This window comes from Micromesistius poutassou (genome assembly GCF_964030765.1).
Source record: "Micromesistius poutassou genome assembly, chromosome: 6".
NCBI lineage: Eukaryota > Metazoa > Chordata > Actinopteri > Gadiformes > Gadidae > Micromesistius > Micromesistius poutassou.
The window spans coordinates 4,047,055-4,069,146 of record NC_140276.1 but is presented as its reverse complement, the minus strand read 5'-3'; the positions used below and the strand labels follow the sequence as shown (position 1 = coordinate 4,069,146).

General features: G+C 45.0%; 2 protein-coding genes across 3 annotated transcripts; one reads left to right on the top strand and one right to left on the bottom strand.

Annotated features, from left to right (window-relative positions):
- Nucleotides 1-2,159: 2,159 nt before the first annotated feature.
- LOC311345308 (uncharacterized protein) lies at nucleotides 2,160-12,486 on the bottom strand. The gene is made up of 2 exons (XM_084469669.1): nucleotides 12,219-12,486; nucleotides 2,160-11,810 (listed from the first exon to the last, which is right to left on the bottom strand). The coding sequence occupies exon 2, from the start codon at nucleotides 11,734-11,736 to the stop codon at nucleotides 2,659-2,661; it is 9,078 nt and encodes a 3,025-aa protein (XP_084325795.1). The 5' UTR covers nucleotides 11,737-11,810; nucleotides 12,219-12,486; the 3' UTR covers nucleotides 2,160-2,658.
- A 2,958-nt stretch (nucleotides 12,487-15,444) lies between these two features.
- Nucleotides 15,445-20,739, top strand: rmnd5b (required for meiotic nuclear division 5 homolog B). Of its 2 annotated transcripts, none has more exons than XM_084469440.1 (10): nucleotides 15,445-15,522; nucleotides 16,409-16,580; nucleotides 16,691-16,833; nucleotides 16,947-17,084; nucleotides 17,187-17,287; nucleotides 17,582-17,748; nucleotides 17,948-18,113; nucleotides 18,864-18,966; nucleotides 19,316-19,470; nucleotides 19,640-20,739. In XM_084469440.1, the coding sequence occupies exons 2-10, from the start codon at nucleotides 16,442-16,444 to the stop codon at nucleotides 19,701-19,703; spliced, it is 1,176 nt and encodes a 391-aa protein (XP_084325566.1). In that variant the 5' UTR covers nucleotides 15,445-15,522; nucleotides 16,409-16,441; the 3' UTR covers nucleotides 19,704-20,739. The 2 variants fall into 2 exon arrangements, with proteins under 2 accessions (XP_084325566.1, XP_084325565.1); XM_084469439.1 differs by having other exon boundaries at nucleotides 17,582-17,814.
- The last annotated feature ends 1,353 nt before the right edge of the window (nucleotides 20,740-22,092 follow it).

The following is a 22,092-nucleotide window of genomic DNA, read 5'->3' as shown; positions in this document are numbered from 1 at the left end:
ATGACTAAATATGAGAATAACCAGATTAGAATGACCATGAATATTTCAAATACACCATACGTTGGTTCTGAGGAAATGTATTAATCACCATCCACACACACACACACGCACACGCACACACGCACACACACGCACACACACACACACACACACACACACACACACACACACACACACACTCACACTCACACACATCAGCAGCAGCAGCTGGTAAGAAGTAATTTTACTGAGGGAAACATCAAAGCAAATCTGGGAGACTTTTGGACTAACACGCAATGTTCAAGCTTTGTCAACGAAAGCAGGTGTAGATCGTTGACCTACAACCACCTCTAGTCACGAAACCTAACACAAACAGCTTGGAATTTACCTCCTGGAAACCTCAGCAGACCACACAGCATTTTCTGGATCCTCAGGTGTTTGGCTCCCTCAAGTGGTGACAATTCAACAGTCGGCCAACTTTCACACCACCAAATCCATATGTTGTGTGATGTCAAATGTCAAATGTTGTACAACCCATTTTATAAATATGCCTATAGGCCAATTGTCTTATTTGAAATTTAGGCTTTAATGACTTTGTAGTTAATCGTGTCTTTATATTATTAATTGATTGATTTGTTCATTAATGAAACTTGGAGTGTGTAACATTATGGACTAATGATTTACCTCCTGATAATAACCTTTTTCACAGAAGGGTCATTGTCAGACAAACACAGGTGTCGCTCATCCCATTAATTATGAGTCTGCCACTCTTATGTACCAGCCTGGCATGGTGCTGGACTACAGTGAAGATAAGTCCTGCCCTGGTATATAAAACAGACCCATGACAATGTTACGAGCGACACTTGAGTCTGCTGCAAAAAGGGTCTAGTAGTACATCGCCTCAGCTGCTTTAAGGGATTTCTGTTTTCACTTGAAGATGGCAGTTTATGATAATCTAACATCTAACGACCTGATGATAATGATAACAAAAGGTTATCATGGTTGCCTTCAAGATAAATCATAATCTGCGGCAGGTATAATATTTATCTATAGTATATAAAGATATACATATTTTAATTATATGTAGGATATCTGTTTTTTAAATTACACAATGAACAGATTACAACTTTAACTAAAGGTATGGTGAATTGTTTTTATATGCGTCAGTGTGCCATGTTTAAATCAGATCAGATCATTAGTAAAATAAACCATGAGCAGGGCTTTGGCACATTATCCTCCCCCATGATGTCATACTGCGCATGTTGACTTGTTTTTCTCAACTTCTCGCTGCACTGCCCACACAGAAACACTAGATGGGTATCTGGTGCAATAGCATCAAGTCAGTTAAAGAGATAGTAGTATAAAAAGTATTTTTTGTTATCATATTTGTCAATACTTACATATACTTATTTGATCACAGTGCATAAATTTTCGTTCTGTTTATCCTCCCCACCCGCTATTTATTTGGGGATGACCCGACTCTGTCAACTGTATAAATGTGGTTTAAGCAAAAGTTAAATCAGAAGGACCATATTCCCTTTCTATTTCTCATCGATCTATGTCTGGGTTCTTAATTTCCATACTGCATTGCATGCCCCTCCCCATCATCTCTCAGCCAATCAGGACCTCACGTATTTAACGGGAGTACAATAGAGCGCCAACGCAAAGTGTATATATACATCTCTCATTCATGCTTGGCGTTGTTGTTTTGTCTCTGTTGTTTCCACGGCGACCAGTCGCACCCTTCCTCCATCCCTTCACCTCCGGGACTAGGCGGGACTTAACTTAACCATCACCACCACCACAACCGTCTAGACACCAGGGGGGAATTCATCTCCCGCCAGAGTTCCTGGACCCATCGTCACCATGAAGTACAATTTGATGATGTCTAGTCGCTAAATGAGTTGTTGTCAATACATGTGGTTCACTTTTATCCCTAGTCTCTGGGTTTCGGATGGAGGTGAAACAGTAACTGGTCAGATACCTCAGAGGTTTATAAAAGGGGTTTTGATCCATGGTTAATTAAAGTGTCTCCCTGTCTATGTTTGTCATTTAATGCTATATGGTTTAATGTAAGTTGTTGTGTTAGAGCCTTTAGTAATACATTATTGATTGTTCCATTATGTAATGTATTGCTACTGTAGGCCTACTAAATACAAGAAACCAGATATAAAGTAATTGTTTACTTTATTTGCATTATGTGCATAAACTCAAATCCCGAATTCAGAGAAACAAAATACAACAAAATACAAATACATAAATAGTACATTCTTCTTGAGAAAGTATTTTCAACTGTAATAGATCTTTCTTGAAGTAAACACATTGACACAAGTAAATAGTTAATTAATAATAATAATAGTTAGTGTAATACCGAAATGTGCACTTATAATGAATTGATAGACATTCAGATCCACCATTTTCTAACTTAAGCTAATAACACATTGTATAAAAGGGTGGCTCCCATATCAAAAGGATTCAACATACAATAATCACATATGCATTCATTATTCCAAAGTTAAGCAGTGCATTATAGTATAAGCAGCAAAGAGAATGACAAACAAATAACACGCGCTGTGTGAAAACCTGATTCGATTAAAGGCTAAGATTAGGCAGCCATCCATTATGCACAGTGTATTTAAATCCCAACAGGCTCCAGGACGGCGGCCTCTAACCTCTATTTCAGGACCTCTTCCCCCCTGCCCCGGAGTGGGGGCTGGGGGAATGTTTGTGGTAGAAGTCTGGTGGGGGGGGATTTGGACTTGCATTCATGCCGGTAGGGACATAATACATGCCCTCTAGATAGCCCTGGTCGAGTGGTTGATGGGTCTGGGGGTCCATCTTGGACACCTGACCGGGGGGACCTCCGTAGACGACCCCTGGCCCGTTCTGGTGCAGGGCTGTGGCGGCGGAGCTGTCAGGGTGGCGGGGGGGAGGTGGAGGCTGAGCCTGGGGATGGGGTGGAGGTGGAGCCGCATAGGGCTGCATATACTGCGGGGCGGGGGCATACATATTAGAATTGTGCATGGATGGGTAAGGGGCCGCGGTGGGTGGATACATGCCCGATTGCGACATGGATTGCTGCGGGATCAGCACCTCCACATACTGGCCGGTCTCCGGGTCGAACAGCATCTTTCTCAACGGCTGCACAGGAACCTCGATGTAGAAATACTTCCCCGTCTCCGGGTCCATCAGCATCCTCCGAGGCGTCTGCCCGAAGCTACCTTCAGAGTACATGCTGGTGCCGTCGCCCTCATACTCTGAGCCATAGGAGGGCCCCATGCCCTGAGGGCCACACATGTATTGAGAATCCAGATGTGCTAGGCCAGGGGAGTGTCCGTGGCCATGGTCGCCATAGGGAGCCACACTCATCCCAGGCTGCTGCTGCTGTTGAGAAGAGCGCTGTAATGAGGGCCGTCTGGGCTCCATGTGCTGGTGTGGCTGCAGTGGGCGTTCCGGGCCACAGGGTTGCATGAGAGAGGGGTGGGGAGGGTAGGAAGGAGGCTGGTTGAGGGGGTGGTACATGGTCGGAGGCTGGCCGGGACCCAGGGGACTTGATTTAGGAGAGCCGGGCTGGTAGCACATAGGTGGGGGTTCAGCTCTGCACTGGTGTGGCCGGAGAGGAGGCGGTGCTATGGGGTAAGGGTGCGGGTGGCCCGGGGAGTGAGCGGACGCCGGAGGGGTGTGGTTGTGGGGGCTGTGGTGACGGTGAGGAGGAGTGAGACCAGTGTGGGAGGGGCATCCAGAGGTGCATGAGCACGGGGGAGGGCGGGGGGCAGCGAAGTACCGGTTTGGCTTCTTGGGGGTCAAACCTTGCAGCATAAGTGGACTGAAACTCTCCCTTTCGTCGTAGCTCGGCGGGTCATCTGAAGAATAGAAACGCAGGTCGTCTGCTCTCTGGGATTGCTCACTTGATAAGGATCTGTGGAAAGGCCTTGGTTCGTGTGCATATTGTGGCACTCGTGTTGAGGATACCACAGTGGGTTGTTTCTCATAGTTAGAGGTCACAGTACTTGCTTGATCATGAGCTAATGTGCTTCTGGAATACTGTGGTTGACTATTCAGATCCATAACAGCTGACTGCCGTGACCCGCTGGCAACAGTCGAGGAAGATCCAGAGATTTGGCTTACATTTGTACCACGAATCAGACCCGGTTCTGAGGTTGTCGCTGGGTTTGTGGCTGATACTGAAGCAGGGGCCAAAGCTGTGGCACTTTGTGCATCACTGGTGCTTTGAGTTGAGGCCTGGGGATGATGAGCTCCGTTGTTGGACTGATCTTTATCAGATAATGCTGATGAGTTGGACTGACTCGAAACAGTTGTTGTCGTTTTGTTCTGCGGCGGTCTGCAGCTAGAGACAGCAGACACAGCTAGTTTTCTTGTATAGTTGGAAGCTGATGTGCTGTCACTGGAGAGTTTTCTATAGATGGTTGGTGAGGAGACTACTATTGTTTGAGATCTCTCAGCTGAAGTTTGAGATTCATTTGGCAGTGGGCCTAAATCAGGCGGTTTGAATTTGTAGTTAGGCTTTGGTGGCACAGCTGGTTTTGTTTGATTGTTTGATATCGATTTGACCTCTATGGATTGAGATTTTTTGTTCAACACTAGGTTGTTTGTGGGTGTATTTTGTTCTTTTGACAGTGACTTCACCTCGATTTGCTGAGGTTTATATCTTAACGCAGGGGACCTTGGTGGAAAAGTTGGATCTTGTCTTTTCAAAGCATCAAAATCTTTGATTGGTGGTGTTACTGTTTGCCTCCCTGTATTTCTCAAAGGAGTTTCAATATTTAGCTGTGCAGAGTCTCTCATCTGCGGTTTAATGCCCACATTCTCCTCCTCTCCCATTATTGGTGGAGTTTCTGTCGTGGGGGTGGACTTGGCAGAGGAGGTGGAGAAGGTCCTTTCTTTTTGTGACTCGGACACACCACCTTCCGAAGTTGAGCAGATCTGCAAAGGAATTTCCAGTCGGTTCACATGCTTATGAGGCATCCCCTTACCTCCAACTGTGTTTTGTTCTCCCTCATTCAATACTGCTCCAATCTCGGCTTGGTAGCCCTTCTCCTTGAGCAACATGGACACCGCATGGCTGCTGCTCTCGCTGTTTGTGGCTGTGACTGGCAGTGGTCTCTCATCCTGGACAGTCTTGTGTTTACTTAACCCATCCCTTATCACAACTACAGCGGTGGAAACCTCTCGTTCCTTACTGGGTAATTTAGGGAGGCTTCCCAGCAAGGGAGGTTTCTTGTATCTTCTGGCTGTCTCAGGTTTAGCCTCAACTGTTGTGTCATTTCTTGCTTCAAGGCTATCTTCTTTCGGCTCTTTGTTAGCATCAGACTCACATGGCTTTGATGTTGTTGTCTGATCGGTCATGTGACTCTCTGGGCCTCCATATAAATAACCTTCTGGCTTGGAGGCCTCTGCAACAGACAGCTGTGCAGAGGCCTGCCGTTGCTCTCCACGTTTGCCTTCTTCCATTCTGCTGGGTGTCTTTTTGTCCTTGTCCTCCTTCCAACACACTGCTTTACACTCTATCTGCATTGGCTGTGAGTGATACCAGGACCTTCCCTTTTGTTCCGGTGGAGTGGCTGTTGATGTCGGGTGCTCTGCATCTCTTCCCTCCACCTTCAGCTCCTCCACCCTGTCCTCTCTCAGCTCCCCTCTCTGTTTGTCTGTCATTACTTTTTTGCTTACTTGTGTTATCTCCTTCCTCCTGTTCTCTCGCCCTGCTTCCGATACAACATCTTTACTCACCTTTCTTTCCTCTGTTATTTCCTCCCTCCTGTCCTGATGTATCTCCTCATTTTCAACATTTTCTTCCATTTTAGGTGAAGGTGTCATAGCACTGCTTGCCTTGAATGACAGGTTATATGTGTTCTTTACCAGCCTTCGCACATCTCTTACTTTGTGCATTGGCACTTTGACTTTATTGTTTCCATTTACATCTTCCTCCTCCGTCTTCACATCTATTGGGGACTCTCCCTTATTCTCATTCTCTTTGAACGATTGCTTTGGTGATGATTCTGGGGATGGAACCTCACAGTGCAAATCTGGTTTAATATCCAATTCTGGTGTAAGGGAGACATTCAGGGAAGACTTCTTTGTGTCAGTGGCAAGACCATCTTTGATCTCTGTGCTCGGGATTCTGTATTCCTGTTCCTGCCTGGCTTCCATGTGGCTGTTTGATCCAGTAGCAAAATGAACTCCTTTATTCCCAACAGTAGTACTTGCTGACTTGCTTGTTGCTTTTTCCTCCTCTCTTTCACAGCCACTTGCTTGCCTTCTGAATGGAACCATGAGTTCCGACCTCATTCCAGGCCTCTCAGTTGGACTTTTACCGGCAAAGTGTTGATCGGAAGCCATTGTGTTTGATTCTGTTCCTACAGCAGGCTCTGCAGATAAAATACTGCACTGTGACTTGAGGCTGGAACACAGATTCAGTGTATCATTTTCGGTTGACTTTTCCAGTGTTTCCTCCACTTGAACAGATGATGATGTTTTTTCCTCATGGGAAGAATCAACGCCTTGCATCTTCTTAGACAGCACACTCTTGATAAGGCAAGTGGCCATCTTGGTTTTAGGATGCGCCTCGTCAAGTGAAGTCGACTTCTGAAGTTTAAATGTTTTGTTGTTGTATTCTGGTATGTCTGTGCTCGGTTCACAGGGGTAGGGCTCATGCATGGTCACTGGTGTGCTGTGCTGTCTCAGCAAAGTCTCTTTGAGGGATCCCTGGAATGAGGGACTGTCAGCCATCCCTGGAACAACAGGGCTGCCATTCTCACTGCTCTCATCTTGCCTTGATTCAAGCGTGTTCTTTCTCTTCAGTTGGATCTGTCTTTTGGGAACTCCTCTCCTAGCCTTCCTCGGTTCGTCTCTTTCCACTGCAACATCCACACACTCAAAGCTGCCCATTTCATAGCGTTTAGCTGGGTCTAGGCCATCTGAGTAATACGTAGTAGGTTGGAATGGAAAGTCTTCGTTGTCCAGTCTTTGTCCGGACCCCTTGAAGTCAGCATAGGTTAGCAGAGACGCACTAGCTCCTGCTGGGCTTTCCTGGGTAGATGGTTGGGAGATATTGGTGGAGGATCGGTGACTAGAGTTGTACATATCCAGGTAGTCAATCTCAGGGCTTGACAGGCTGCGGAAAGCGCCATCAGTAAACCACTTCACCTCACTGTCTGCCTCGTCCAGCTCACTTCCCATGCTGGAGCTAGAACTCTGGCGGGGCCTGTTTTTAGAAACACGACCAGAACCAACGTTCATATTCTGGGGCAGAGAAGGCTGTAGCCTCCGAGTGGGACCTCCTCTTCTCTGTTGTTGCTGTGGCTGCCTTGTGGCAGGCAACCTCTCTGAATAGGAGTGGGCTGTTAGCATTCCCTTACTGGTCTGTTTGCCTGTGGACGCTGCACTGTGACTCTCGGGCCCTTTTCTATTTCTGGCACTGAATGACAGCTCAACCTGTTGCCCCCTGTAGCTGGCATGTGCCTTCGTCCCCTCCCTCTTTTCCTGCAGTCGCTCCTCCCTCTTCCTCTCACTCTCCATCTCCCTCCTCGTACATTTGTGTTGTTCTCTCCCGGGATTTGTCCCCCTTTTGATCTCCGCCTCCAAAGGAACTCCCCCCGACATCCCCATCTGCCTATTCTGCCCTAGCCAATCTTCTTGGTTATTGCTGTTTCTACGTATGACTCCGGGGCTTCCCCATTTTGTCATCTGATTCTTGAAATTGTCAGTTAGTGTTGATGCTGCAACTTGTGGGGGGCTCCGACACCTGTTCTGCCACAGTCTGTAGGGTTTCTCTGGGGCTATAATGTGTACAGGGGTGAACCGTGTAATTGGGGGTGAGGGAGTTCTCCTTTTGCTCCCATGACGGGCCCTGTCCTCTGCCGGCTCCTCTCTGCTTAGAATTACAACTTTGGTGGTTGGCTGTTTTCTGGGGTAGTCAGGCTTGCGAGATGTTTCTACCTTATCAGATCTTGTGGGGTTAAGTGGAAATTTAGGCTTTGGTTCTTTCCCTCGCTGGGCAGGTGAGATAGCCACAGCCTGGCGGGCAACTATGTCTGGCTCTCTGTCAACAGTAGAGGCTGGTAGACCGTGAAAGGAGCTCTGTATTTCAATCGGAGGATTCAAATTGTTGTCTTCCTTCTGATTAAAATAATTGCTTTGTACACTTTGACGGTATGTTTCCTTTGGTGTGATTTCTTTCAGTTCACTGTGTTGTTCTGGTGTTCTACTCAATTTTCTCTCTCCAGGTGGCCTGACAACACTATTTTTTTCGAGTTGTGCTGATTTGCAATCTACTGCTGTTTGGCTGTAGTTTGATAGATCTGAAAGGGAAGACTCTACCATTTCAGGTGTGTCTTGAGGAAAAAGAGAGAGTTGTGTGGTAGAGAAAGGATCAACGTTGTGTAGGGGGGATCCCATAGGGGATGGTTGTCCACTTTTGTATTCAGGTGACTGACTCAAAGTATTTGAGTCGGTTATCTGAGGGCTGTGGTGCCTTGAACTAGGTGGATGAGAAATGTGTCTTGGCTGAGGTGAAGGAGTCAGGTGCTCTGCTACAGGGACAGGAGAGGGAGGGCTTGGCTTGTGTGAGGATACAAGATCTCTTGGTGAAGGAGTGTGGTATCTCGAGGCAGGTGAGAGATTCCGATAACTTATATCCGGTAAGGACTGGTTAATTCTTGACTCAGAAGAAACAGTTGGTGGATCAGGTGATGTAATATGATGTCTTGATGCAGGGGATATAGATTGATATCTCCGTTCAGGTGAGAGATTGCGAAAGGTTGGTTCAGGTGATGGAACACGGAGGCTTGACACAGGTGAGGAAGGGTAATGTATAAGGCCAGGCGTTTGAGTTAGCTCTTTCTCCTCCGGTGAGAAAACAGTATGCTTTGGTTCACACATGGGTGAATATTGTCGGTCTGAAGGTGATGGAGCAAAATGTATTGGTTCAGGCGAAGTAGGATCCCTCGGTTCAGGGGAGGAAGTTAACTGACTTTTCTCAGGGGCTGAAGTATGATCCCTCGGTTGAGGTGAGGGATTAAACTGATTTTTCTCAGGTGATTGAGTAGGATCCCTCGGTTGAGGCGAGGGACTAGGTTGTCTTTTCTCAGGTGATGAAGTAAGATCCCTTTGTTGAGGTGATGGAGTAAGTTGTCTTTTCCCAGGTGATGGAGCGAGGTTCCTTGGTTGAGGTGAGGGAGTTTGTTGTCTTTTCTCAGGTGATGGAGTAAGATCCCTTGGTTGAGTTGATGGAGTAATTTGTCTTTTCTCAGGTGATGGAGCAAGGTTTCTTGGTTGAGGTGAGGGAGTTTGTTGTATTTTCTCAGGTGATGGAGTAAGATCCCTTGGTTGAGGTGATGGAGTAATTTGTCTTTTCTTAGGTGACAGAGGGAGGTTCCTTTGTTGAGGTGATGGAGTAAGTTGTCTTTTCTCAGGTGACGGAGAGTTCCTTTGTTGAGGTGATGGAGTAAGTTGTCTTTTCTCAGGTGACGGAGGGTTCCTTTGTTGAGGTGATGGAGTAAGTTGTCTTTTCTCAGGTGACGGAGGGTCCCTTTGTTGAGGTGATGGAGTAAGTTGTCTTTTCTCAGGTGACGGAGGGAGATTCCTTAGTTCAGGTGAGGGAGTTAGTTGTCTTTTCTCAGGTGATGGCAGAATATCACTTGGTTCGGGTGAGTAACTATACTGTTCAATACTATACGGTGATGGAGCAAAACTCCTTGACACAGGTGAGGGGGAAGATTGTGTCTCAAAATGTATTGGTTCAGGTGAGGGAGTGTAGGGTATTTTCCCAGGTGGGGGAGCAAGAAACCTTAGTTCAGGGGAGGGAGTATCTTCTCTTTTTTCAGGTAATGGAAAGAGATTCCTTTGTTCAGGTAAGGGACTGTAAGGTCTGGTTTCAGGGAGAGGACCTTGATGGCTTAGCTCAGGTGAGGGTGTGTAACTCTGTGGCTCAGGGGATAAAGATCTGTACCTTGGTTGAGGTAACTCAGTTGTATCCGTGTTATCAGACTCTGGGTCACTGTATTTATAATATTGGTCTGGTGTAACTATTTTAACTGTTGACTCTTCTTGGGCGGTCCTGGGATCTATCTGCCTGACTGGGGTCCTGCACTGGGGTTCAGGTGACCTGTAAATAAGCTCTGAAGTTGAAAGGTGAGCTATTTCGGTGTATGTTGCTGTGTCGCCGTCTTCGGGCTGGACGACAGAGTAACTGGGCTCTGTAATGTGAGGGGAGCACGTGGGGGCTCTGGAGAACTGTCTGGGATCTTCAGAATTCAATGCTAAATTCTCTTCAAGGGACTTCTCTCTCCTTCTCACCTCTGGCGAAGATGCCGTAACTCTTATTTCTGGAGAGGAACTAGTATGGTTCGACTCTTTTGGAAAATACTCACCACTTACTTCAAGTGATTGGAGTGAATATGGTACAGGTGAGTGAGCCTGGGATAGGGAATCAGATGTGGGAGATACGTGTGGTATTCCAAGCGACAGCGTAGGTGAGGGGGTATACCTGACGGCAGGTGAGACGCTGCGTCCTCTACCCTCAGGAGTGCAGGCTATCGAACTGGCAGGTGTGGGTGGTGTGTATGTAGGAAGAGGTGTGGACGCAGCACTCTTGGCCTCAGTAGACAGCTTGCTGCCTCGGTTTTCGGGTGTGTCTTCTCCAGCTAACAAAGTGCAGGAAATAAGCTCTGGTGTGCAGGGAGAGTCCTCTATGTCAGGTGTTGAGCCTCTGCTGAAGAGGTCATGAACAGAGACCCTCCCTCTTAGCTCTGAGAAAGGCGAGCAGTCCTGGGTATCAGGGGAGTAGGAATAATCTCTGGATTCAGGACTGGTTGATCTTTCTCCTGACTGCCGATAGATGTCAACACTGCTGCGTGAAGTTGAATTAGAAGAGAAGACGACCCTGGGTTCAAATGTGGGTGGCGTCAATCCCCTTAGATGATCAGATGATTGTGGTTGCTGCTCTGATGAGAGACTACTTTTGCGAGATCCACTTGATGAGCGACTACCCCTGGGAGATCCACTGGGTTCAAGCAAAGAGGGTGTGAGTTGTGAATCTATAGAAGATGAGCTGGCCACTAGGTGACGAGGCTGAGGGGAGCGACTCGGACTTGATGTCCTGTGTGAGGATAATGATGAGGATGGAGATGAGGATATCCCTATATCTTCCGCACTCTTCAGTGTCTCGGGGCTGTTATGTCGAGGGGATGGGGTCCTAGAAGTGGAAACACTGTTTAGGACCTCAAGTGATGCACTCTCTGTACTTAACAGTGGTAGCGGCAGTGAGGCCGCTGATTCTAATTTGGGGATCTCCTCAGAAAGACCTGAATGCTCAGAGGTCTGGTTGTGGCCTTCTGAATCTTGCCCTTCAGAATTCCCTGTTGGCAACAGTGGGCTGCGCAGTCTCTCTTTAGGATCCTCAAAGCCCTCCTCTCCTTCACTGGAGCCGTTGGCCGTGTGGTAGGAGCCAGAGGAGTCGTCCACTAAGGGGGAGGCGGCTGCCCCTCGGTCCACCTCCCTGGGAGGAGGAACGAAAGCCCCAGATGCGGGACTGCTAGAGAGGGAGGGGGAGTCACGGTCGTCCCCGAAGATGTCACACAGACAGGTCGTCTCGGAGATGGCAGTACGGGGGCTAGGTATGTTGGTGATGTCAAAGATCTCCACGTGGTTAGGGGTGCCTTCTCGGTTGCGGAGGGAGATGGTGCGAGGCGCACTGCGCAGGAAGGAGTAGCTGTCCCCCTTAAGAGTCCAGCTGTCCATCGCTAGACCACAGGCACCAGGTCTTCACAGGGGCCAGGCCAGGCTTTTTCCCTGGGGTTTTCTAAACTATCTACCTAGAATGGGGTAACAACATTGAATTAGTCATATAGTCAAAAATTCAAGTCAATTGTCAGAGAGGCAAGCTTATATAATGATTCATATTCTTTAAAGTGGCTTAATCTATTCCATTTGTAAAAATAAAAAAAATGGAACATCATTGTTTGGATGTCACATTTACTTTTTTGTTTGCCAGAAAAGCTATCTCTTCAATAAACTTCAAGAATCAAAACCAAATAAATAATCAAGTTAGTAACAAGAGACAAGAAACAAGTACGAGGAAAAACATATTAAATGACTGGTCTGATATAGCAAGACATTTTATTAAAATGAATTATGCCTCGTACATACCCATCACCTATTGCTCTAAAAAGAAGAGCACAAGTCTGAATGAAAAAGGAAAATGAGAATGTTTGCTCGCTTACCTTCAGCCCAAAACAGGGTAGTCCAGGCATTGAGTTTCAGTGTTTCAAATGCCACCCTTCATCCAATCAACTGTCTCTTAAATCCACAGCATAAAGCGCCACAGCAGCAACACCAGTCCTAACTTCTAACAAGGGACCTAGTATCTGTAGAACAGAGTAAAACAGTCCGAGGCCCTGTTTGTGGGACACAATCTTCACATATCCAACAGTTTTCACCATGACAAGAAGCAGAATCACACTCATGCTCTTTCCTCTGACTATCTCCCCTCTCTCTGTCCCTCCATTCTGCCCCTCCCATTCAAGCAAGCCCCAGGGGAAGGGCTTTCTGTTTCTAACCTGGCTCTCTAGGTTGCGAATAGGTTTTGGCATAGGTTACCCTGTCTGAGTTTGGCCGGGTGAGGGTTATAGTTAGCAGCAGGTGCTGCACCAGCCAGGGTGGATGCGGGCCCTGGAATCTGACACTAAGACCCAGTTCAGCGGCAGGACCCCCGCTATATATAGTGCCACACTATCAGGCCCAGATTGTCAGAGGTTTAGCTGCCTGGGAACACATATGTGGAGGCAGAGAGGGGTAGAGATATGGCACAGCACAGACACTCACACTTGAACCACCTGACAGATATTTCAGCGGTCACGCTTTATTGTCATGGGTTTACATTAGGGGTGTGTGTGTGTGTGTGTGTGTGTGTGTGTGTGTGTGTGTGTGTGTGTGTGTGTGTGTGTGTGTGTGTGTGTGTGTGTGTGTGTGTGTGTGTGAGTAGAGGAGGATCAACGCTAGACACTATTTCATATTGGCAGACATTTTGACGGATCAGAGACCCCCCAGCTTTGAGAGAGATCAGAACCCATGCATAACTCAGCATAGTGTCCCAGTATCCCATTAGGGTCCCCCTGAAAGGAAATAATTGTGTGTGTGTGTGTGTGTGTGTGGGTGTGTGTTAGGATTGTTTGAAGATGGAGTCACAATGTAAGATAATTGTACAGTATGTGATCCTCATAAAATATCATATTGATCTACCATCTACAGAGCGACTGCTATTTATATTTTATGAAAAGGCTGTTATATAATCAAAACAACTTGAGAATCTAGCTTATTTAAGAATCTTTCTGCTGACAAATGATTACAGAGTATAGATTACGTAGTATTTGAGTATTTCATTCTTGATCGCAATGGATTGTTCAGGTTGTAACAAATGAGCCCCGATATATGTTGTTCAGCATAAAATGTAAATATAATACAATACGACTTTGCTATAATGAGCAAAGCAGTATTGCTATAGTCAGTTTAAAACTCCCAACAGTAAAATGTCCTTCAATATAAATATACTAGAAGTCAGTGATCAGAAATAGATTTTAGTCATGGTACTGTGGGTGTGAGAGGGCAGAATTATTTTATGTATGTGATAATGACGCTCTTACAGTGTGTGTGTCTGTGTGTGTGTGTGTGTGTGTGTGTGTGTGCATTTGTCGATCATGTGCATGAATATGAGCCCACATGTGGCACATAGCACTGGAGGATTCAGGGAGAAGGAATGATAAGCACCTCTGTAATGGTGGGCTTTTGTCTGGATTACTGATAGATGAGTAACACAAGGCCTACTCATTCTGTCAGCAATGCAACACACCACATCATTTTTCCATTATAATCTTTGACGCCATGCAAGTGTTATCAGGCTTTCTGTCTTATAGAGACGGTCATAAACACGTTGAGAGAATAAATACTGCGTGGTGCAGTATTGTACATCAGTTTCGTCAGTGTATGCACTGTGTATGCATTTTTTATCAACATCTATTGGCCACCTATAATGGCCTTCACCCCACACAATTATTACTGAAACTTTCCAGCAATTTTCCTTATTGACCACTCCCTTTTACAACTGCAGCTATAGGCTGCTGCTCCACTAAAAGTGTTCTGCTTTTTCCCTTTTTCTTCCTGCACTGCCTCCTCAGCTGTTTGCTTTACTGCCCCCTCCACTGTCTTTTTCACTTCCTCCTCCACTGTTTCCTTTACTGTTTCCTCCACTGTTTCCTTGACTGTTTCCTCCACTCCTCCACTGTCTTTTCAACAAACTTTGCCACTGTCTTCTCCACTGTTTCCTCCACTGACGCCTCCACTGCCTCCTCCAATGTTTCCTTGACTGTCTCCTCTGACGTAGCATTGGCGACTCTTGTGGAAGGGGGCTTTGAATTGAAACATGACATTAACAATGAGACTTTATTCAAGAAATGTGACAAATAAAAAAAACTTCTGGATTATGAGCATGGTTTTACCATGGGTGCAAATTATTTCAAAATGTATGGTATTTAAAATTAATGTAATAGAAATCGACTCCACTTTTGAGATCATTCACACATAAACCCAACTCTTTCTAAAGTTTTTGTTTATGACCCCTTTTTATATTGCTCAGTGGTGTTATAGCGTTATAACTCTATGCCTATTTTTAGAGAATGAATGGTGCAGCATTTCTGGATTTTTGGCAATAGGTAAATATTTATGTTGATGGCACAATAGTGATTCATTCAAATATATTTTAAGCCACTATTAATGCCTGTGTGTCTGTACCAGAAGATCATTTGATTTACTAGGTTGGTGATATTATTGATGTCCCCTCCGGAAAATAATGTTGAAAGATATTCCATGTTTGAGGTCATGCTCGTGTATGTGCTGTTATATAAATGCTCTGTTATAATTTCTTAGTTCTAAATAAAAAAATAATGAATTAAATGTAAAGCTAAAAAGGTTACATTTTATGTAAAACTGCTTTGTTCCATACAGTATAAGAATATATGAATGTCTAACAGGTAAACATATGTTTCTAATCCAGAACTAATGTTCATCAATGATTGGGATTTATTTAGGGTTTTCTGCACACATCAGCTCTGGGGTACATGCTGGCAGGACCCAAATACATGTTGGTACATGTTTGCTGGACTGCAGACAGGCTTCAGAGAAGCTTTACAACTAGAATAGTTGAAAAGCTTCTCTGTAGCCTGTCTGCAGTCCTGTCTGGATGACCTACCGACATCTAGTTACTAGATATATTAAACTTTCAAATACTCTTCTCTTAACGTCATATAACGTCTGATGTATACAAGGTAAGATGTATACAAGTATGCGTTATTTAACGCATGTTGTCTTGTCAAACATTAAAACGTACCCTCTCAACAACTCTTACTCTGAAATCCCGACTAGGCAGGCGAAGTACGACACAGGAAGTTCCGCCCCGAGATCGACTGGTGGTAAATTGTTGTCATAACAAGCAAGTGGCTAACGCTAACGCTTGCTAACAAGCTATCCAAATAGGTACGTGTTTGTTTAAATGTATTTGTGCTGAGATTGCGACAAATGTCGATGTATATTCCGACCGTTGGTAAAGCCTAAAACGTGACATCCGTGAGGGTTGTCATTGTGCCCTGGATAGATCCAGGCCTTGTCACCCAGCAGCCGGGTAACATTCACTGCTCAGCCTGGAGGAGGAGGATGATGATGTCAAGCTTTGTGGGAGCGAGAGACACTAAAGCCCGTTTGTTTACGTTGGCCACACGGCCATTTAATTCAAGGGGATTTTTTTTAAATGCCTTCGTTAAAATGTGGCCCCTTTGAACTGAACTGACCTACAGGGTAGCACGGCTGCAGTGCACCGACGTGTCGTTAGATGTAGTTTGTACGACCGAAGTCGAGCTACTGCAGCTAGCTAGTGGGACATGTTCTAGTCAGGGTAATCTGTCAGTGGTCGTTTGTGCTCCTGACGCTGCGATTACGTCAATTCTATATTGTGTATCTTGTGTTGATCGTTTAAAAGTGTTGCATGCGTTCCTCTACGTTGTGCTTTGAGATCAGAGAATGGGGTAAAGCCCTTACAGGTAGCCTTGTTGTGAAGTGTGTGGCATTTAACAAGGCTAAGGCCTAAGGGGGCGATAGGATCTACTGCAAACTTTCTGACCCATGTCAGAAAGTATGCTGTTTTACAAGATATAGAGCAGAATTTTGTCCTAAAAAAAAAAAAAATAATAATAATATAATAGTAGAGTAGTTACATGCGATAGCACAGTACAAAGGTCATTCTATTTTGGGTTTTAAATCATAATAATCATGATAGTCCAGTATAATAATGATAATAGTTTGCTCAAAATGATGATGATGATGATGATGATGGTGATGTATCATAACACCCGGCTCCCGGCCACAGGTTTGGGGTGTATGCGTGTCCCAGTCTGAGAGGATGGAGCAGTGTGCCTGTGTGGAGCGTGAGCTGGAGAAGGTTCTCCATCGCTTTGTCATGTACGGTCACCAATCGGAGGAGAGGCTGGACGAGCTCCTGCGGAGTGTCTGCGAGATACGGGGACAGCTCGTTGCGTTCGGTGAGACGAGTACAGCGTCTGTTTAAGTTGACGAAGTTCGAAGTGTGTTGTGTTTTCTTTTTGTTTTTTTGCTTACATGACAAAAATACACTTTTTATATTGTCTTTTAGGGGTACAAGATGGAGACTTATCGGTATTGTCTCAAACCATGGCACAGTGTTGTAAGAATATCAAAGAAACAGTCCAAATGCTCGCATCTCGGCATAAGGACATCCATGGCAGCGTTTCAAAAGTAGGGAAGGCGATCGACAGGGTAAGGACTAAAACAAATCTATCCAATATTTTCCTACTGCAGAGTGTGGATTACCATTGTCTTGTGAAAATTCAAAATTTGTGCATGTACCTTTTTTTTTTTTTTTTCTTCAGAATTTCGATGCGGAGGTAAGCGCTGTGGTGGCAGAGACGGTGTGGGACTCTCCAGAGAGACAGAAGTACCTGAGTGAGACCATTGTAGAGCACCTATACAGGCAAGGGATGCTCAACGTAGCAGAGGATCTCTGCCAGGTAAGTCAAATGACTTGACTCTTTCCACCTTTTGTAAAAATAATACTTATCTGTTGGGATCTTTGTATGTCATTCTACACTGTTGTGTATTCTGCGCTGTAGGAGTCCGGAGTAGTCATAGATATGAGTATGAAGCAGCCTTTCTTGGAGCTCAACCGGATTCTGGAGGCCCTGAGAATGCAGGACCTCAGACCAGCACTGGAGTATGCTATTATTTCTGTGTGAAAAGAAAGAATGATTGTGCGATCATTTATCTGGTATTAATAATAGGTGTAATTTGATGGCAAGTCAATATTTTTATTGAAGCTATACACTAGAATTTATTACACAAATGGAATCATTTAAAATTGGTTCCAATTGGTTTATCACACTGTAAAATCACACTTGGACTTGTTTAAGGATTGATACCTTAATCCTACTGTCTCCCATAGAGTAAACAACCTACAGACATATCACCCTGTTCCAATGCCTCTCTGTCCATGTGATGTCTTTCCTAGGTGGGCCGTGACAAACCGCCAGCGCCTCCTGGACTTGAACAGCAGTCTGGAGTTCAAGTTGCACCGCCTGTACTTCATCAGCCTGCTCAACGGGGGCATCGGCAATCAGCTGGAGGCCCTGCAGTACGCCAGGCACTTCCAGCCCTTCGCCTCCCAGCACCAGAGAGGTGAGCTGAGCCCCAGCCCCAGCCCATCCCAGCCCACATTGACTGCCCCCTGTAGCACAGGGCTAGGTCAGTCTAACATCCAGGACAAGGAGATAACAGTCCAGCACATCAAGTTCTCCCCATTCTGCTCGCCATGTTGAAAACAACCATGCCCCTGCGTTCAGGGATGATAACTCATGCCCTCCGTTTGTCACTGCAGACATCCAGATCCTGATGGGCAGCCTGGTGTACCTGCGCCACGGCATCGAGAACTCCCCCTACCGCACCCTGCTGGAGACCAACCAGTGGGCGGAGATCTGCAACATCTTCACCCGGGACGCCTGCGCTCTGCTGGGCCTCTCGGTGGAGTCCCCCCTCAGCGTGAGGTAGGACGCCCAGGGTGCCCAAGGCTCACTATGGATCTGTTCAAACAGGAGAGATGTGTGTATTGAATTTCAATCTAAGACATTAGAAAACAACTGAGTTCTAATGTCTAGATTGAAATCCAATACACACATCTCTCCTGTTTGAACAGATGTGTGTATTGAATTTCAATCTAGACATTAGAAAACAACTGATTTCATAAATCGACCTTTGATGGATTGAAATTGTATCTAGATGTTTCTCTTGTGTCAACAGGGCCATAGTGAGCCTATTTCACCATGGCCCTGTTCAAGAAAAACGTCCGAATTCTACAACCAGTTTTGAATTGAAATTGTATCTACAGGGAAATATGAATCTGTTTACATGAAAGGCACAACCCACTCAAAACAGGTTTCCTGTTTACACATTTTTTACGAGCGATCCCTACTTGTGCAATATGCAAACACACAAACAGGTTTGTACTACAGTCACATTTTCGCGGTCTCAGATTGTGTGGTGTACCAGTTTATGTTGCATTGGATAATGCTGCAAATCATGTTTAATAATAGAAATGCAAAGTTTAGGAATCGTAGGAAACGTATGCATTGTCGTATTACCGCTTCTGCCTCTTCGGACATGGATAACATCTCTCTTTGCATCGCAATCTCACACCTAGTTTTTTACTTTTTCGCGATTGATAAGAGAGATTCACACAGTCATGGAAACAAGGACTATGTAAGTCATTTCCAAGGATCTTCACATGTGTGTTGTAGCTTTGCGTCAGGATGCATGGCCTTGCCAGTGCTGATGAACATCAAGCAGGTGATCGAGCAGAGACAGTGCAGTGGAGTGTGGACACACAAGGATGAGTTGCCTGTAAGTCCCTTGCTTTTAATATTCTCCCCTCCCAGTATTAATTTTTTTCACTTCATATCAAAAACTTGATTCTTGCTTAGCAGTAATAAATGGTTAATAATGAATTATGTTGTTGTCTTGTATATTATAAATCTTACCTTATTGTCTCTGTTGTAATTATTCAACTTTTTAAGTCATAACTCCTCTATGTGGTCATGTACGTCTTCTAAGCTTTTTTATTATTATTTAAAGCATCATTATTGACCCTAAAACACTGTACCATAATCAGGCAATATTTCAACATCAGGTAAATTAAATACATCTCAAAGACCCAACCTTGCACCTTGCCTCCCCATCTCTTTTGCCCTAGATTGAAATCGACCTGGGTAAGAAGTGCTGGTACCACTCTGTGTTCGCGTGTCCCATCCTCCGCCAGCAGACGTCCGAGAGTAACCCGCCCATGAAGCTTATATGTGGCCACGTTATCTCCAGGGATGCCCTCAACAAACTGACCAACGCTGGGAAGTAAGTCTGAGCTTCTGAGGTTGGACGTGAAAATCCAAAACCAGTGTATCGCATGCTTCGGAGATTTTCCATGCATCACATGTATTGTTTTTGTCACTGTGAACTTAAAAAAAACGTCAGAAACCCGTGCTGCCACTCAACCTTCTGCCCGTCTGCCCCTCCTCTCCAGATTGAAGTGCCCCTACTGCCCCATGGAGCAGAACCCCTCAGACGCCAAGCAGATCTACTTTTGATGCCGCTGACTCTTTTGTCACAAGTAAGAACGAAGCTCCTTCCCCGAGCCTCTCCAGGACCTTCTGCTCTCCTCTCACCATCCCTGCTCCCATGGTCCCGGGCAGCCTGGATGCGTGTTACTATACGCACCAAGGTTGCGTCCTAGCGCACCCATTCCCCTCCCCCCGCCCCCTCCCTCCCTGGACAGGTTTAGCTCGTGGGCTGCCACCATGTCCGATTTTTGGACCCCCACCCCACCCCACATTGGCTTCACAACAAGTTGTACAGAGACCGGATGGGGAGGTCCATCTGTCTGCAACCCATACCGGAGGAGTCTGCCGGTGATGCTCAGTGGGGCGCCTCGCAGGAGGGAACCTCAGAGATAATTAAAAGATCATTCATTGAAAGTCATTTGTAAATGCCTGCAAACCTATTTTTTTTTTTCTTCATTTTTAAAAGTATGTAAGAGTTAAAAAAAAAAAAAAAAAATCCCTCTCTTGGTTTAATAAACTGAGTTGGCTTATGGGTGAATTTTTCCTCTTTGCGTTTCCCTTTTTTCTTTTTCTTTTTGGAGAATGGACTGCTCACAGGTGTTATGGTTGTAGAGAGGGTGCTGTATGTATGGTATTGTTTAAAGGAGGTATGATTTCAGCATAGTATTTATCTTCTATTGTAACCAAGAAAGGACACAGATTACTCTGTGAAAGTATATTCATTTGAGTGAGGAAGGGGTTTGTTTCCTAGTGGAGGGGTCTGTTGAGTTCCGGGCAGAACGGAACACTGATTGTGAAATGTGACCCATGTGTGCTCCGTTATGTTAAAATAAAAGTCTCTCATAGATTACATTTACTGTTGGCTTATGTGATGATAATGAAGGTGATGGTAATGATCATGAGGATCTCGTCATCAGCAGTAGAACTGCTTTTATTTTCCTAACTTTTTTTTGTTTCCTGTGACTGCACACCAGCAAAAATGTCTAATTTACAGAAGCTCTGTGTTGTACCATAAACGTATGTAACAAAAACAAAAACCCATTACATGCTACTGTGAAATGTGCTTTGTTTCCAAAAGAGAGGTGTGTGTGTGTGTGTGTGTGTGTGTGTGTGTGTGTGTGTGTGTGTGTGTGTGTGTGTGTGTGTGTGTGTGTGTGTGTGTGTGTGTGTGTGTGTGTGTGTGTGTGTGTGTGTGTGTGTGTGTGTGTGTGTTACACAAATTGATCAGCGATGCTTGAAATGGCAATGACACCTTTCTCATATTAACCTATTGTACTAATGACTCAGGCCAGGACTGGTCTGTGGCCCCTAAGGCTTGCACCATGATGAGTTTGGGACATGTTTCGTGGTGGCTTAGTTCAACCTGCAACTACTTTACGAGGGCTCTTGGTTCAGCTTTATTTATTTATTGTTGAGCAGGAGGTCCTCTTGATTAACTGGCTGTTTTTTAATATACACACATACAGTATATTAAATGCATCCGCTGCGTATGTATGGCTTTAATGTCATGGTGAGGTAAGGGTCAGATCATTGGAATACACACATATTAACCATTTTCCTCAGGGGTCATACTTTTCCTCTTAATAAAAGAAAATATGGTTTAAGATATGTTCATTGAAATTATACATAATATACAATTGAATGTCAGGGAAGCACACTTGGTTAATTGTCCTCATATTTTAGCTATTTGTAATCGATGGGATTGTCTCAGCGTCTGTGGAGTGGGGGTCAGTGATACTCATTGCAGCCACTAGGGGGTGTATAGTGGATGATCCATACCACTAAAAGAGTCGATATGCTATTTCACCGGTATGGCATTATGTTCTACACCAGCATAGCTCAACGCTATCACTGCAGTGGAGCAGAGAATTTATTGATAAATAAACAAAAACGTATTTCAGCTTTCCATTTCTGTTAATTATTCTGACCTAGGCGGATATTTTGACCACATTTGAATTGACTGTTTCCTTTCTTGGTTGACAATCATACATTGCTTCTTTGGGGATTGTTCGGGCAGACTGATAGCGTTCTGTCATCACTTTTTGTTGTTGTGTGTATGCTATTTCCAGCTTTTGAGTGTTGCGCTAAGTTTTATTGTAAATATTTATCCTCTAACATGTTTCATATAATTGCATCTGGATATAAAAATAAAAACTTTATACTCCATGTAACTTTTAAAAATTAATTTATAAACCTGTCCTTCGAGAAGTCTTTAAGGGAAAAACATCCTGTTGTTCCCATCTTTACCATGTGGTGGCGCCGGGATACTATTATCCCACTCGAATAACTGAAGTGTCAATCGTAAATCATAACACTCAAGGCTTCCAATTGAAAAGGGCTAAATGATCAAATTATTTTTGATGTTCAATGTCTTTTGCCTAGCCTCGCACAACCCTGAGGTAAACTCGCGAGATTT

Bases quoted from the DNA above. Each gene is read 5' to 3' on its own strand.
- rmnd5b (XM_084469439.1), top strand. From the start codon at position 16,442: ATGGAGCAGTGTGCCTGTGTGGAGCGTGAGCTGGAGAAGGTTCTCCAT. The intron at 17,085-17,186 runs GTAAGTCAAATG...TCTGCGCTGTAG, and splicing joins TAGCAGAGGATCTCTGCCAG to GAGTCCGGAGTAGTCATAGA. The intron at 19,471-19,639 runs GTAAGTCTGAGC...CCTCCTCTCCAG, and splicing joins AAACTGACCAACGCTGGGAA to ATTGAAGTGCCCCTACTGCC.
- LOC311345308 (XM_084469669.1), bottom strand. From the start codon at position 11,736: ATGGACAGCTGGACTCTTAAGGGGGACAGCTACTCCTTCCTGCGCAGT.